The sequence below is a fragment of the Crocuta crocuta genome, unplaced genomic scaffold, assembly GCF_008692635.1.
Source record: "Crocuta crocuta isolate KB4526 unplaced genomic scaffold, BGI_CrCroc_1.0 scaffold193, whole genome shotgun sequence".
Lineage (NCBI taxonomy): Eukaryota > Metazoa > Chordata > Mammalia > Carnivora > Hyaenidae > Crocuta > Crocuta crocuta.
This window is the reverse complement of record NW_027529624.1, coordinates 583,611-596,942: the sequence shown is the minus strand read 5'-3', so window position 1 is coordinate 596,942 and position 13,332 is coordinate 583,611. Positions and strand designations below refer to the sequence as shown.

General features: G+C 36.1%; 1 protein-coding gene across 1 annotated transcript in view; it reads left to right on the top strand.

Annotated features, from left to right (window-relative positions):
- Positions 1-13,332, top strand: part of ALDH1L2 (aldehyde dehydrogenase 1 family member L2) — a 63,642-nt gene that overhangs the window by 22,612 nt on the left and 27,698 nt on the right. Inside the window, exons 13-15 of the mRNA XM_077761959.1 lie at positions 10,435-10,554; positions 11,414-11,541; positions 13,028-13,178. Of these exons, the coding sequence (XP_077618085.1) occupies positions 10,435-10,554; positions 11,414-11,541; positions 13,028-13,178 (399 nt within the window). The remainder of the gene's footprint in view (positions 1-10,434; positions 10,555-11,413; positions 11,542-13,027; positions 13,179-13,332) is intronic.

Genomic DNA, 13,332 nt, shown 5'->3' with positions numbered 1-13,332 from the left:
AATCAAGAGTCAGCTGCTCAACCCACTGAGCCGCCCAGACGCCCCCAGTTCAGTGGTTTTAAGTATTTTCACAGAGTTGTGCGACCATCACCACTATCTAATTATGGAACTTTTCTAAAAATTATACCCATTTATGTTTTTTTTTTATTTTAGCAAGCTACAAAGTATCAATGTGTACTGAATGAAAACACATTACATATCTTAGTTCCAAAGAGTTTTCACCTATGAAAGGCTAGGCCTTTAGAGAAAACCATGTGTTAACTGAAATAGTTTTAGTGCCCCTAATCTTGGCCAGCTCTCATTTCTGAGTCTTTTATTTAAAATTTACATCCAAGTTAGTTAACATATAGTGTGATAATGATTTTAGGAATATAAATTAGTGATTCATCACTTACATTTAACACCCAGTGCTCATCTCAACAAGTGTCCTCCTTAATGCCCTTCACCCATTTAGCCCCTCCCCCCACCCAATACCCCTCGAGCAACCCTCAGTTTGTTCTCTGTATTTCAGTCTCGTATGGTTTGTCTTTTATGTTTCATCTTATTTTTGCTTCCTTTCCCCTATGTTCATCTGTTTTGTTTCTTAAAGTCCACATATGAATGAAGTCATATGATATTTGTCTTTCTCTGACTGATTTTGCTTGGCGTAATACACTCTAGTTCTATCCATGTTGTTGCAAATGGCAAGAGTTCATTCGTTTTGACTGCCAAGTTATATTCTATTGTATATATATACAACGTCTTTTTTACCCATTCATCAGTCATTGGACAGTTGGGCTCTTTCCATACTTTGGCTATTGTTGATACTGCTGCTATAAACATTGGGGTACATGTGCCCCTTTGAAACAGCACACCTGTATCCTTTGGTTAAATACATAGTAGTGTGATTGCTGGGTCATAGGTAGCTCTATTTTTAATTTTTTGAGGAACCTCCATGCAGTCTTCCCGAATGGCTGCACCAGTTTGCATTCTCACCAGCAATGCAAAAGGGTTCCTCTTTCTCTGCTTCCTCGCCAACATCTGCTGTTGCCTGAGTTGTTAATTTAATTTTAGCCATTCTGACAGGTGTGAGGTGGTATCTTATTGTGGTTTTCATTTGTATTTCCCTGATGATTAATGATGTTGAGCATTTTTTCATGTGTCTGTTAGCCATCTGGATGTCTTCTTTGGGAAAATGTCTATTCATGCCTTTTGCCCATTTCTTCACTGGATTGTTGAGTTTAATAAGTTCTTTATAGATTTTGGATACTAACCCTTTATCTGATCTGACATTTGCAAATATCTTCTCCCGTTCCATCAGTTGTCTTAGTTTTGCTGATTGTTTCCTTCGCTGTGCAGAAGGATTTTTATCTTAATGAGGTCCAAATAGTTCAATTTTGCTTTTGTTTCCCGTGCCTCCAAAGACATGTCAAGAAGTTGCTACAGTCAAAGTTGAAGAGGATTTTGATGTCTTTCTGTCTTATGTTTAGGTCTTTCATCTATTTTGAGTTTATTTGTGTGTATGGCGTAAAGAATTGGTCTAAGTTCATTCTTCTGCATATCACTGTCCAATTTTCCCAACACCATTTGCTAAAGAGATTGTCTTTTTTTCCATTGGATATGATTTCCTGCTTTGTCAAATATTAGTTGGCCATATGTTTGTGGGTTCATTTCTGGGTTCTCTATTCTGTTCCATTGATCTACATGTCTGTTTTTATGCTGTCTTGATGATTACAGCTTTGTAATACAGCTTGAAGTCTGGAATTGTGATGCCTCCAGCTTTGTTTTTTTTTCAGGATAGATTTGAGTATTTGGGATCTTTTCTGGTTCCATATTAGGATTATTTGTTCTAGCTCTGTGAAGAATACTGGTGTTATTTTGATAGGGATTGCATTGAATATGTAGAATGCTTTGGGTAGTATCAACATTTTAACAGTATTTGTTCTTCCAATCCATGAGCATGGAATGTTTTTCTTTTGTGTGTGTGTGTGTCTTCAGTTTCTTTCATAAATTTTCTATAGTTTTCAGTGTATAGATTTTCCACCTCTTTGGTTACATTTATTCCTAGGTATTTTATAGCTTTTGGTGCAATTGTAAATGGGATCGATTTCCTTGATTTCTCTTCCTGCTGCTTCATTCTTGGTGTATACAAACGCAACTGATTTCTGTACATTGATTTTATATCTTGTGACTTTGTTGAATTCATGTATCAATTCTAGCCATTTTTTTAGTAGCGTCTTTTGGGTTTTCCACATAGAATACCATCTTGTCTGTGAAGAGTAAAAGTTTGACTGCCTCCTTGTAGATTTGGATGCCTTTTATTTCTTTGTGTTGTCTGATTACTGTGGTTAGGACTTCCAACACTATGTTGAATAACAGTGGTGAGAGTGGACATCGTTGTCATATTTCTGACCTTAGGGGAAAGCTCTCAGTTTTACCCTATTGAAGATGATATTAGCAGTGGTTCTTTCATATATGGTTTTTATGATCTTAATCCTATTCTTACTTTCTTGAGGGTTTCTATCAAGAAAGGATGCTGTATTTTGTCAAATGCTTTCTCTGCATCTATTGAGAGGATCATGTGGTTCTTATTCTTTCTTTTATTAATGTGATGTATCACATTGATTGATTTGTGGCTATTGAACCAGCCCTGCATCCCAGGAAAAAATCCCACTTAATCATGGTGAATAATTCTTCTAATGTATTGTTGGATTTGGTTTGTTAGTATCTTGCTGAGAATTTTTGCATCCATGTTCATCTGAGAAGTTAGTCTGTAGTTCTCCTTTTTACTGGGGTCTTTGTTCGGTTTTGAGATCAAGGTAATGCTGGCTTTGTAGAATGAGTTTGACAGTTTTCCTTCCATTTCTATTTTTTGGAAGAGCTTCAAAAGAATAGGTGTTAACGCTTCTTTAAATGTTTGGTAAAATTCCCCTGGAAAGCCATCAGCCTGGACTCTTGCTTGTTGTGAGATTTTTAATTACTGGTTCAATTTCTTTAATGGTTATGGGTCTGTTCAAATTTTCTATTTCTTCATGTTTCAGTTTAGTAGTTTGTATGTTTCTAAAAATGTGTCTATTTCTTCCAGATTGCCCAATTTGTTGACATATAATTACTCATATTCTCTAATTACTGTTTGTATTCCTGCAGTGTTGGTTGAGATCTCCCCACTTTCATTCATGATTTTATTTATTTGGGTCCTTTCCTTTTTTCTTTTTGGTCAGTTTGGCTAGGAGTTTATCAAGTTTGTTAATTCTTTCAAACTACCAGCTCCTTGTTTCATTGATCTATTGTTTTGTTTTGTTTTTTTATTTTGATATCATTGATTTCTGCTCTAATCCTGCCTATTTCCCATCTTCTGCTAGTTTGGGGCTCTATTTGCTGTTCTTTTTCCAGCTCTTTTAGGTGTAAGGTTAGGTTGTACATTTGAGACCTTTCTTCCTTCTATAGGAAGGCCTGGATTGCTATCTACTTCCCTCTGATGGCTGCCTTTGCTGCGTCCCAGAGGCTTTGGACTGTTGTGTTTTCATTTTCATTGGCCTCCATGACTTTCTAATTTCCTCTTTAATTTCTTGGTTACCCCATTCATTCTTTAGGAGGATCTTTTTTAATCTCTAAGTATTCATGGTCTTTCCAAAATTTTTCCTGTAGTTGATTTCAAGTTTCATAGTGTTGTGGTCTGATAATATGGAAGGCATGATCCCTATTTTTTTTTTTTTTTGTACTTGTTGAAGGCTGATTTGTCTCCCAGTATGTGATCTGTTCTGGAAAATGTTTCATGTGCCCTTGAGAAGAATGTATATTCTGTTGCTTTAGGATGAAATGTTCTGAATATATCTTTTAAGGCCATCCAGTCCAGTGTGTCATTTGAAGCCATTGTTTTCTTCTTGATTTTCTGCCTACCTGATCTGTCCATTGTTGTATGTGGGATGTTTAAGTCCCTTACTATTATGATAGTATTATCAATGAGTTACTTTATGTTTGTGATTGATTTATATATTTGGGTGTTTCATATTGAAGGGCATTTACATTTACAGTTGTTAGATCTTCTTGGTGGATAGACTCCTTAATTATGATATAATGCCCTTCTTCATCTTTTGTTATGGTTTTTATTTTAAAATCTACTTTGTCTGATATAAGTATGGCTACTCCAGCTTTCTTTTGGTGACCATTACCATGATAGATGGTTCACCATCCTGTTTCAATCTGTAGGTGTCTTTAAGTCTAAACTGGGCCTCTTGTAAGTGGCATATAGATGGGTCTTGTTTTCTTATCCATTGTGATAGCCTGTGTCTTTTTATTGACACTTTTAGTCCATTGACATTTAGAGAGAGTACTGAAAGATATGAATTTAGTGCTATTGTATTGCCTGTAGAGTTGGAGTTTCTGGTGATGTTCTCTGGTCCTTTCTAGTCTTTGTTGCTTTTGGGGATTTTTTGTTTTGTTTTATCTTTTCTCCTCTCAGAGTCCCCCTTAAAATTTCTTGCAGGGCTGGTTTAGTGGTCACGAACTCCTTTAGTTTTTGTTTGTCCAGGAAACTCTTTATCTCTCCTTTTATTTTGACAGACATCCTTGCTGGATAAAGAATTCTTGGATGCATATTTTTCCAATTCAGCACATTGAATATATCCTGCCACTCCTTTCTGGCCTGCCAAGTTTTGTGGATAGATCTGCTGCGAACCTGATCTATCTTTCCTTATAGGTTAAGGACATTTTTCCCCCTCACTGCTTTCGCAATTCTTTCCTTGTCTGTGTGTCTTGTGAATTTAACTATGATATGCCTTATTGATGGTCGGTTTTTGTTGAATCTAATGGGAGTTCTCTGTGCTTCCTGAATTTTGAGGTCTGTGTTCTTTTCCAGATTAGGAACATTTTCCACTGGGGCACCTGGGTGGCTCAGTTGGTTAAGCGTCCAACTTCGGCTCAGGTCATGATCTCATGGTTTGTGGGTTCAAGCCCCGCATCGGGCTGTGTGCTGACAGCTAGCTCAGATCCTGGATCCTGTTTCAGATTCTGTGTCTCCCTCTCTCTCTGACCCTCCCCTGCTCACTCTGTCTCTCTCTCTCTCAGAAATAAATAAAACATTAAAAAAAAAAGAAATAACTAGAATTTTTAAAAAAAGAATGTTTTCCACTATAATTTGCTCACATAACCTTTTGTCCCCTTTTCTTTCTCTTCATCTTTTGCCACTTCTATGATTTGGATGTTATTTCTTTTTAAAAGGCCACTGAGTTATCTAAGTCTTGTATTGTGCTCTCTTAACTTTGTATCCCTCTTTTTTTTTTTCTGCTTTATTATTCTCCATAATTTTGTCTTCTCTGTTGCGGATTCACTGCTCCGCTTCATCCATCTTTGCTGCTGTGGTTTCCATTCTAGATTGCATCTTGGTCATAGTATTTTTAATTTTATCCTGACTAGATTTTACCTCTTTTATCTCCACAGAAAGAAATTCTTTTTTCAACCCCAGCTAGTTTTCTTATTATAGTGGTTCTAAATTCTAGTTCAGACATCTTTCTTCTATCTGTGTTGATTAAACCCATGAATGTCATTTCTTCCTATTCTTTCTTTTGGGCTGAATTCCTTCATTTTGTTATGTTGGAGGAAGAAAAAATTTAATAAAATAAAAATTAAAGATTAAAAAATTAAAACAAAACAAAAATTCAAATAAAGGAAGCCAGATCCTAGGTGTATTTTGGTCTGCTATTGAAAGAAACTTGATAGACTAGAGAAAAAAGGGAAAGGAAAGAAAAAAAAGAAAAGCTAAGAAAAAAATTTTAATGTATATAATAAAATAGAATAAAATTAAATAAAGTGCAATAGAATGAAAAATTACAATGAAATAAAAAAATACCAAAAATAATTTTAAAAATTAAATAACAATTTTAGGAAAAAAGAAAATTAAAATCAATTTTCCTCTTTCTACTGAGTTCTGTGGCTCAAGTTATGCAGATTGTTGTGTTAATCCTCAGATTAGTTTCCTGGGCATGCAAAATGGTTTGGTGCTGATCTGGCTGTTTCAGGGAAGAGACAAGCTGAGAGGTTCCATGATGTTCCACCATCTTGAACCCCCCCACCTCTGATTATGGAACATTTTTATCACCCCTAAAAGGAACACTGTATCCACTGACAGCTGGCTCCCAGATAACATTAATCTCCTTTATGTCTCTGTGGATTTGCCTACCTTAGATATTTCACATAAATGGAATCACACAATTTGTAGCTTTTTAAGTATCTGGCTTCTTTCACCGAACACTATGTGATCAAGATCCATCTATATTGTAGTGGCTATTATCCACTTCATTCCTTTTCCCAGCTGGATAATATTCTGTTGTATAGATATACCACATATTGTGTACTATTCCTCAGTTAACATACAATTGGTTTGTTTTCACTTTTTGAGTAGTATAAATAATGCTGCTCTGAAAATTCATATGTAAGTTTTTGTGTGAATACATGTTTTCAGTTCTCTGGGGTATATATCTAGGAGTGCAACTGATGAGTCATACAGTAACTCTGTTTAATTTTTTGAGGAGCTTCCAAGCTGTTTTCCAAAGTGGCTATACCATTTCACAGTCCCACTAGCAATGTAGAAAGGTTCTGATTTCTCCATATCCTCACCAACGTTTGCTATTGTCTGTCTTTTCTATTTTAGCTGTGGGTAAGAAATGCTATCTCATTGTGGCTTTGATTTACATTTCCTTGATAACTAATGATGAGTACCTTTTCATATCTTTATTAGCCATTTGTATCTCTTCTTTGGGAAAATGTCCATTCAAATTCTTTAACCATTTTTAAATTGGGATATATGTCTTTTTAATGTTGAGCTGTAAGGAGCTTTTGTATATTTTGGGTCCTAGATCCTAATTATTTGTAAATATTTTCTCCTATTCTGTGCGCTTTCTTTTCACTTTTTTGACAGTATCTTTTGACACACAAATGCTTTCAATTTGATTAAGTTTAATGTATCTGTTCTTTTGCCATTGTGCTTCTGCAGGCATACCTCATTTTATTGCCTTCTTTGTTTTACTGTGTGCTTCACAGATAGGTTTTTCACAAATTAAAGTTTTGTGGCAACTCTACATCAAGCAAGTCTATTGGTACCATCTTTCCAACAGCATTTGCTCATTTCATGTCTCTGTGTCACATTCTGGTAATTCTCACAACATTTCAAATTTTTTCATTTGGTCTGTGATCATTGTTAATCTGTGATCAATGATTATGACCCACTGAGAGCTCAGGCAGTGGTTACCAGTGTTTTGCAATAAAGTATTTATTTATTTGTTTGTTTGTTTGTTTGGTGGAAAGAGAAAAAACATCCAAAAGTTATTCACCAAAAAGACAGACAGCATCAGCAGGCTAAACTACAGGGGTTTCTCCATAGATCATACATTCACAAGGCATTATTTGCTTAACAGTGAGAAAGCCTCCAGTGTGTTCTCAGTAATAATACCCACTTAACAGTGTAAAGAGGTACTAGTATTGTGTTCAACTTATAATTGCAGGAGGAAAGCACAGTGTGTGTGGGGGAAACCCTTTGGATCCTAAAGTCAGGTGAAATAAAACAGACAAACTTTTGATAGCAGTCTTGATTGACTTATTCACATAGAAGGAGACAGCTTCACTCAGAAGTTAAGGTCTTTCTTTCTCCTTCCTTGTTAAACCATTGAACAATGTTTCCTCATTTGCTTCATATTACGTATACAAAAAGGGGGAAGTTTAAAACAAAGAGTCACAAACATATGTTAAATATCCAGTTGTTCCCACCATACAACAACTCAGGTTTAAGACCGAGCATTGGAACATAAAGTATTTATTTTTTAATTGAAGGATATTGATAAAGCATCTTTAATTAAATATACACATTGATTTTTATTGATTTTTTAGAAATAATGGAATTGAACACTTAATAAACTACAGTATAGTATAAAGATAGCTTTAATATGCATTGGGAAACCAATAAGTTCATTTGACTTACTTTATTGCAATATTCTCTTTATTGGAGTCATCTGGTACTAGACCTGCAATCTCTGAGGTATGCCTGAATGTGTCTTGTCATGCCTTTTTTGTTCCTCTACTTTTCCTTTACTGCATTTTTTGGTATTAAATATAGTGTAATAGGCCATTTTAATCCCTTGCTGTTTCTTTTACTTTATATTTTTAGTTAGTTTCTTAGTGGTTGCCTTGAGGATTACAATGAACATTTTTATTTAAAATAATCCAGTTCAGATTAATGTCAACCTAATACCAATAGTATAGAAAAACTTTGCTCTAATATAGCTCTGCTCCTTCTTCCCTCATTTGTGATATTGTCGTACAGATTACATGTTTATACGTTATAAGCCCACCAACATAGTTTTATAACTATTGCTTTATACAATTGTCTTTTGAATCAGATAGAAGAGTTAAAAACAAAAATACATTTATACTGACTTTTATATTTACTTTTATCAGGGTTCTTTATTTCTTCATGTAGATTCAAGTTACTGTCTAATGTCCTTCATTACAGCCTGAAGGACATCTTTTAGTACTTTTTGAAGGTCAGTGTGCTACCAATGAATTCTCAGTGTTTATTCATTTGGGAATGATTTCATTTCTCCTTTGTTTTCAAATGTTGTTTTGCTGTATATGGAATTTTTTGTTGATAGTCTTTTTCTTTCAGCACTTTGACTTGTCATTCTATTGTCTTCTGGCCTCCATGGTTTCTGAGGATGAGACATCTGTTAGTTTTATTGAGGATCCATTTGACGTGATGGGTTGCTTCTCTCTTACTGCTTTCAAGAATCCCTCAATAACTTTGGCTTTTGACCATTGTATTATGACGTATCTAAAATGAATCTCTTTGAGTTTCTCTTACTTGGAGTTTTTTGAGCTTCATGGATGGGTGGTTTAATTTCCAGAGTTATGAGAAAAATGATTTTGACAGTATTTTCTACTGTTCTTGTGGCTTTTATGAAGCAGTGGATTTTTAGAGGTCCCTAGTCTACTATCCCAGACATGGTTCTCATTCCATTTGTTTTTAATAAAATTCAGGGAAATTTGGAAAGCAATTTAGTTATCATCTAGTTAAGAACATGAATCTTGGTGTTAGAACCACCTCAAGTTGAATCCACATAGCAGTGCTTACCAGCAGGGTGAGCTTTGGCAAGTTACTTAACTTCTCTAAGCCTCGGTTTCCTCATTTTAAATGGGCATTAATAATATCTACATTACAGGATAGTTGGGGGAATCAAGTTAGATAATACATATTTAGACATAATTAGTGTATTTATACATATGCGTATTTATACATAATTAGCATATATTCAGAATGATGAGTTTAGGAAAGTGAACTACATGCAGAGATGAGACACATCAATTTGGATGAAGATTCCTTCATTATATCCTACATAAACACAATAGAAATATTTTATAGAAATATTTCTTACCTGTGGGATAAGACAAGATACACTTTTTTAAAAAAAATTTTTAATGTTTATTTTTTAGAGAAAGAGAGAGAGACAGAAATGAGCAGGGGAGAGGCAGACCGAGAGGGAGATACAGAATTTGAAGCTCCAGGCTCCGAGCTTTCTCAGCACAGAGCCTGATGCGGGGCTTGAACTCAAACCGTGAGACATGACCTGAGCTGAAGTCAGACGCTTAACTGACTGAGCCACCCAGGTGCCGACAAGATACCCTTTTGATACTTTTTTGTTTCTTTTTTTTAAGCATTATCAATTTCTCTATATGAAATTATTTTATAATCATTATATTTACTTTTCATACCTTGCATCGATTTAAAATTTTATTCTAATGATGTTCTTTCCAATTTGTTTTCTCAGTTATTCCTCATAATAATTGTATGAAGCAGGTAGCATTATTCCCTTATTATTGAAAAAACACATTCATAGTAGTTAATAGACTAACCTAAATTCACTCTTTTTTGTTGTTGAAAAAACACATTCATAGTAGTTAATGGACTAACCTAAATTCACTGGCTAGGTAATGATAGAGAATAGAATTTAGGGAATACATCTGTAAGAAAGAGAGAAAGTGAAAATGAGGAGGAACTTAAGGAAAGAAAACTTAACATGGCACCCATGTAGAAGGCAATTTCAGAAATTCAAAGGAAAGCAATGTCTGCGCTCCATAAATGTTGCCACTAGATGGTGCTGTTTCCATGCTCTGCAGGTCTTCTGCTTCTCTTTCACTTGTATGAGGAAGAAAATCTGAGATATTTATAAGGCCCAGCCAGGAGTACTTTGGTTATCAGAGACGCTAACCTCCTGGCTCAGTGGCAACCTGAGCATGGTGAGGCCCAAATCTTACATATGGTTGCCTCTTCTAGAGACTAGGAACTGGAATTCTATTGACATGACTTCTCCCCGCTGCATTTGTAAATAAACTCCTTTATTGCTATTTGGTATCAAGTGGATAAGAAGAGAAATCCACGGAACCTATTACTATAATTCTCTATCTTAGGTTTCAAAGGAGGTCAATGAAATGACAGTGAAAATGCCACATCAGTGTTTCATAAATGGACAGTTCACAGATGCTGACGATGGAAAGACCTATGATACTATCAACCCAACAGATGGATCTGTGAGTAATTACTTAGTATGTGCAGTGACCACTGGTCATGAATTTTTTTTATACAAGGACTTTATTTTATTTATTTTTTATTTTTTAACTTTCTTTTTCTTTTAATTTCTGAGAGAGAGACAGCGTGAGCAGGGGAGGGTCAGAAAAAGAGGGAGACACAGAATCTGAAACAGGCTACAGGCTCTGAGCTAGCTGTCAGCACAGAGTCCGACGCGAGGCTCGAACCCATGAACTGTGAGATCATGACCTGAGCCAAAGTTGGCCGCCCAACCGACTGAGCCATGCAGGTGCCCCCATGAATTTTTAATTTATAGATTAAAACCTGGTAGTCTTAAGAAGTTACTTTATTCTATCACTTTGCCTCTGAGCGCTTACTATAAATAAATGTACTCCGTGTATTTCTTTCAACTATTCAGTTCTAATACTGGTTGCTAACCATAATCACCTATTTTATAGAATGAAAATTTATGATTATTTTGGACAGATAGCTATACCTATATGTATCAGAGGCACAGCTTCACATAAAGCTCTGTGCAGAAAAGAATTTTCAGACTTGGCAAGCTCATGGCAAGAAATTCAACTTCCCCAAGGCACTAGAAGAAACAGATATATTCTTCCTAAATGTATCTTTCCATAGTGTCATGTGACATGAGAAGTCCCAAATTTCAAGCTTACAATCTCCATTTTAAAATTTTTCTTTGCTATCTTACTGAACGTATTGATTTTCCATCATAAATTCTTTGGGTTTTACAAAAAAATTTCCCTGTTTTCCCTATTAATATAATACTAATTTCAAGAAGCATATTTATATGTCTTTATGTAAATAACCTATAACCTAGTTATGCTTATCTTGAAACAGATAATATGCAAAGTCTCCTATGCTTCTTTGGTGGATGTTGATAAAGCAGTAGCAGCTGCAAAAGATGCCTTTGAAAATGGCAAATGGGGAAGAATGAATGCAAGAGAAAGAGGAAGATTGATGTACAGGTGTGTTTTTTTTTTAAAAACACAGATCTGCTGCCTTTGGATATTGGCTAACATTGCTAAGATTTTAAAAATTTCCCCCAAATAGTCTAGTATGCACCCATTATATATCTTCTGTTATTTATATCCTATAAAGTTACATATATGTGAGTTCCTGATTTTTATATTATTGCTTGGAGGAGTCATGGTTCCAGTAGGAAAACAAATTCAATTAAAAATGATTTACAAAGATGTAGGCAAGGTCAAGGGATAACGAAGTAGCTAGGCGGGGGCAGCAGCAGGGGAAAGCTGTTACTACTCCAAGATAAGACAGTGGAAGGGGCTACTGGTGCGATGTGGCAAGATCCGTGGCTGTCAAAGACCACACTGCAGTGGTTTGGGGGCAGCTGCTGAGCCATCTGTGGGGGAGCTGGGCAACGCAATGCCCAATCACCTTCTCCTCTGGGGGTGCTGTCCACTGGCCTCTCAGTAGTCAAGCCCGGGGACAGAGCACGGGAGCCAGGTGATGTAGTCTATAAAGGTCACAGAGCAGTAGGGAGAATAGATATAGAAAAGCAAATGGGAAATACGCAGCACTTTGTTGTTTTCAATGACAAATTTTAAATCAGCCTGACCTGTAGGGAGGAAGAATGAGGAAGAAAAATAATAAGAAAGTATTATAAATACGATTATAAATATAATACTATTATAAATACTATTTAAAAATACTAGAAAGTATTATAAATTGGTAACCAAGTATGCCAAGATGAATTAGATGCAAACATAAATTCTCTTTTCTACTTACCTACAGCCAAATAGCTGACCTTGGTCAAAATATCCCTTATAGCAGGATCAGGAAGAAACATTGAGGGGAGGGCGATTTCGAGCCCAACTTTAGAAAGGTCCAAAAGGAACAACACACAAACCATTGAGGGATGGAAAGAAAACAAATGGTGAAGGGAACACAGGATGAGTTTCGACTATATCAGAGTCACGAGACAATCCTATACTTATCTTCCTATAGAAACTAGGCACCTACCAGAAACCTGTCGTAGTGTCTGTAATTCATCCCGGGTATTTCTATCTTGTCTCTTCAGTTAGCGTTGGAAGCATTTCTATACCAACAAGAAAGCCTCGTGTTCATGGATTCTCATGGGTTGTACTCTCTAACATCTCCTTGCATATTCGTGAACTAGTCACATTCCCACTGTTTTCTGTCATTGATCTCCTCCTATTACCGGGGCTCATCCACTGTTCTGTTTCTTATACATTGATGAGGCCAATGGTACAGGCTTCCCACACCCTCTGCTTCTTTTCTTGTAATTCCTGAAACAAATTACTTATGAAATGATTTGTTTAATGTCTTCCCTGCTGGACCATACTCTCTGTGAGGACAAAGACCTGGTCCTGTGTGTTCACCTCTGAATTCTCAGCCCTCAGGATGGTACCTTATAGATAAGAGGTGCTCAGTCCATATTCATTGAATGAGCTCCTTTCCCTGACCATACAGACTTGCAGACCTACTGGAAGAGAACCAGGAGGAGCTGGCCACCATCGAAGCCCTTGATTCAGGGGCTGTCTATACCCTGGCTCTGAAGACTCACATTGGAATGTCTGTGCAAACATTCAGATATTTTGCTGGCTGGTGTGACAAAATTCAGGTGAGCACAAATGTTCTTTGACTCCACAGAGATCATTTCAAAAGGAAAAGGGCTGAACATTCAATAGTTTGTAAAGACACTGCTTTACGGGCTTCTCTTGGGTTTTCTTGTCTCATCCTTGTAACAATCACCTGTGGTAGGTAGATAGCTATTG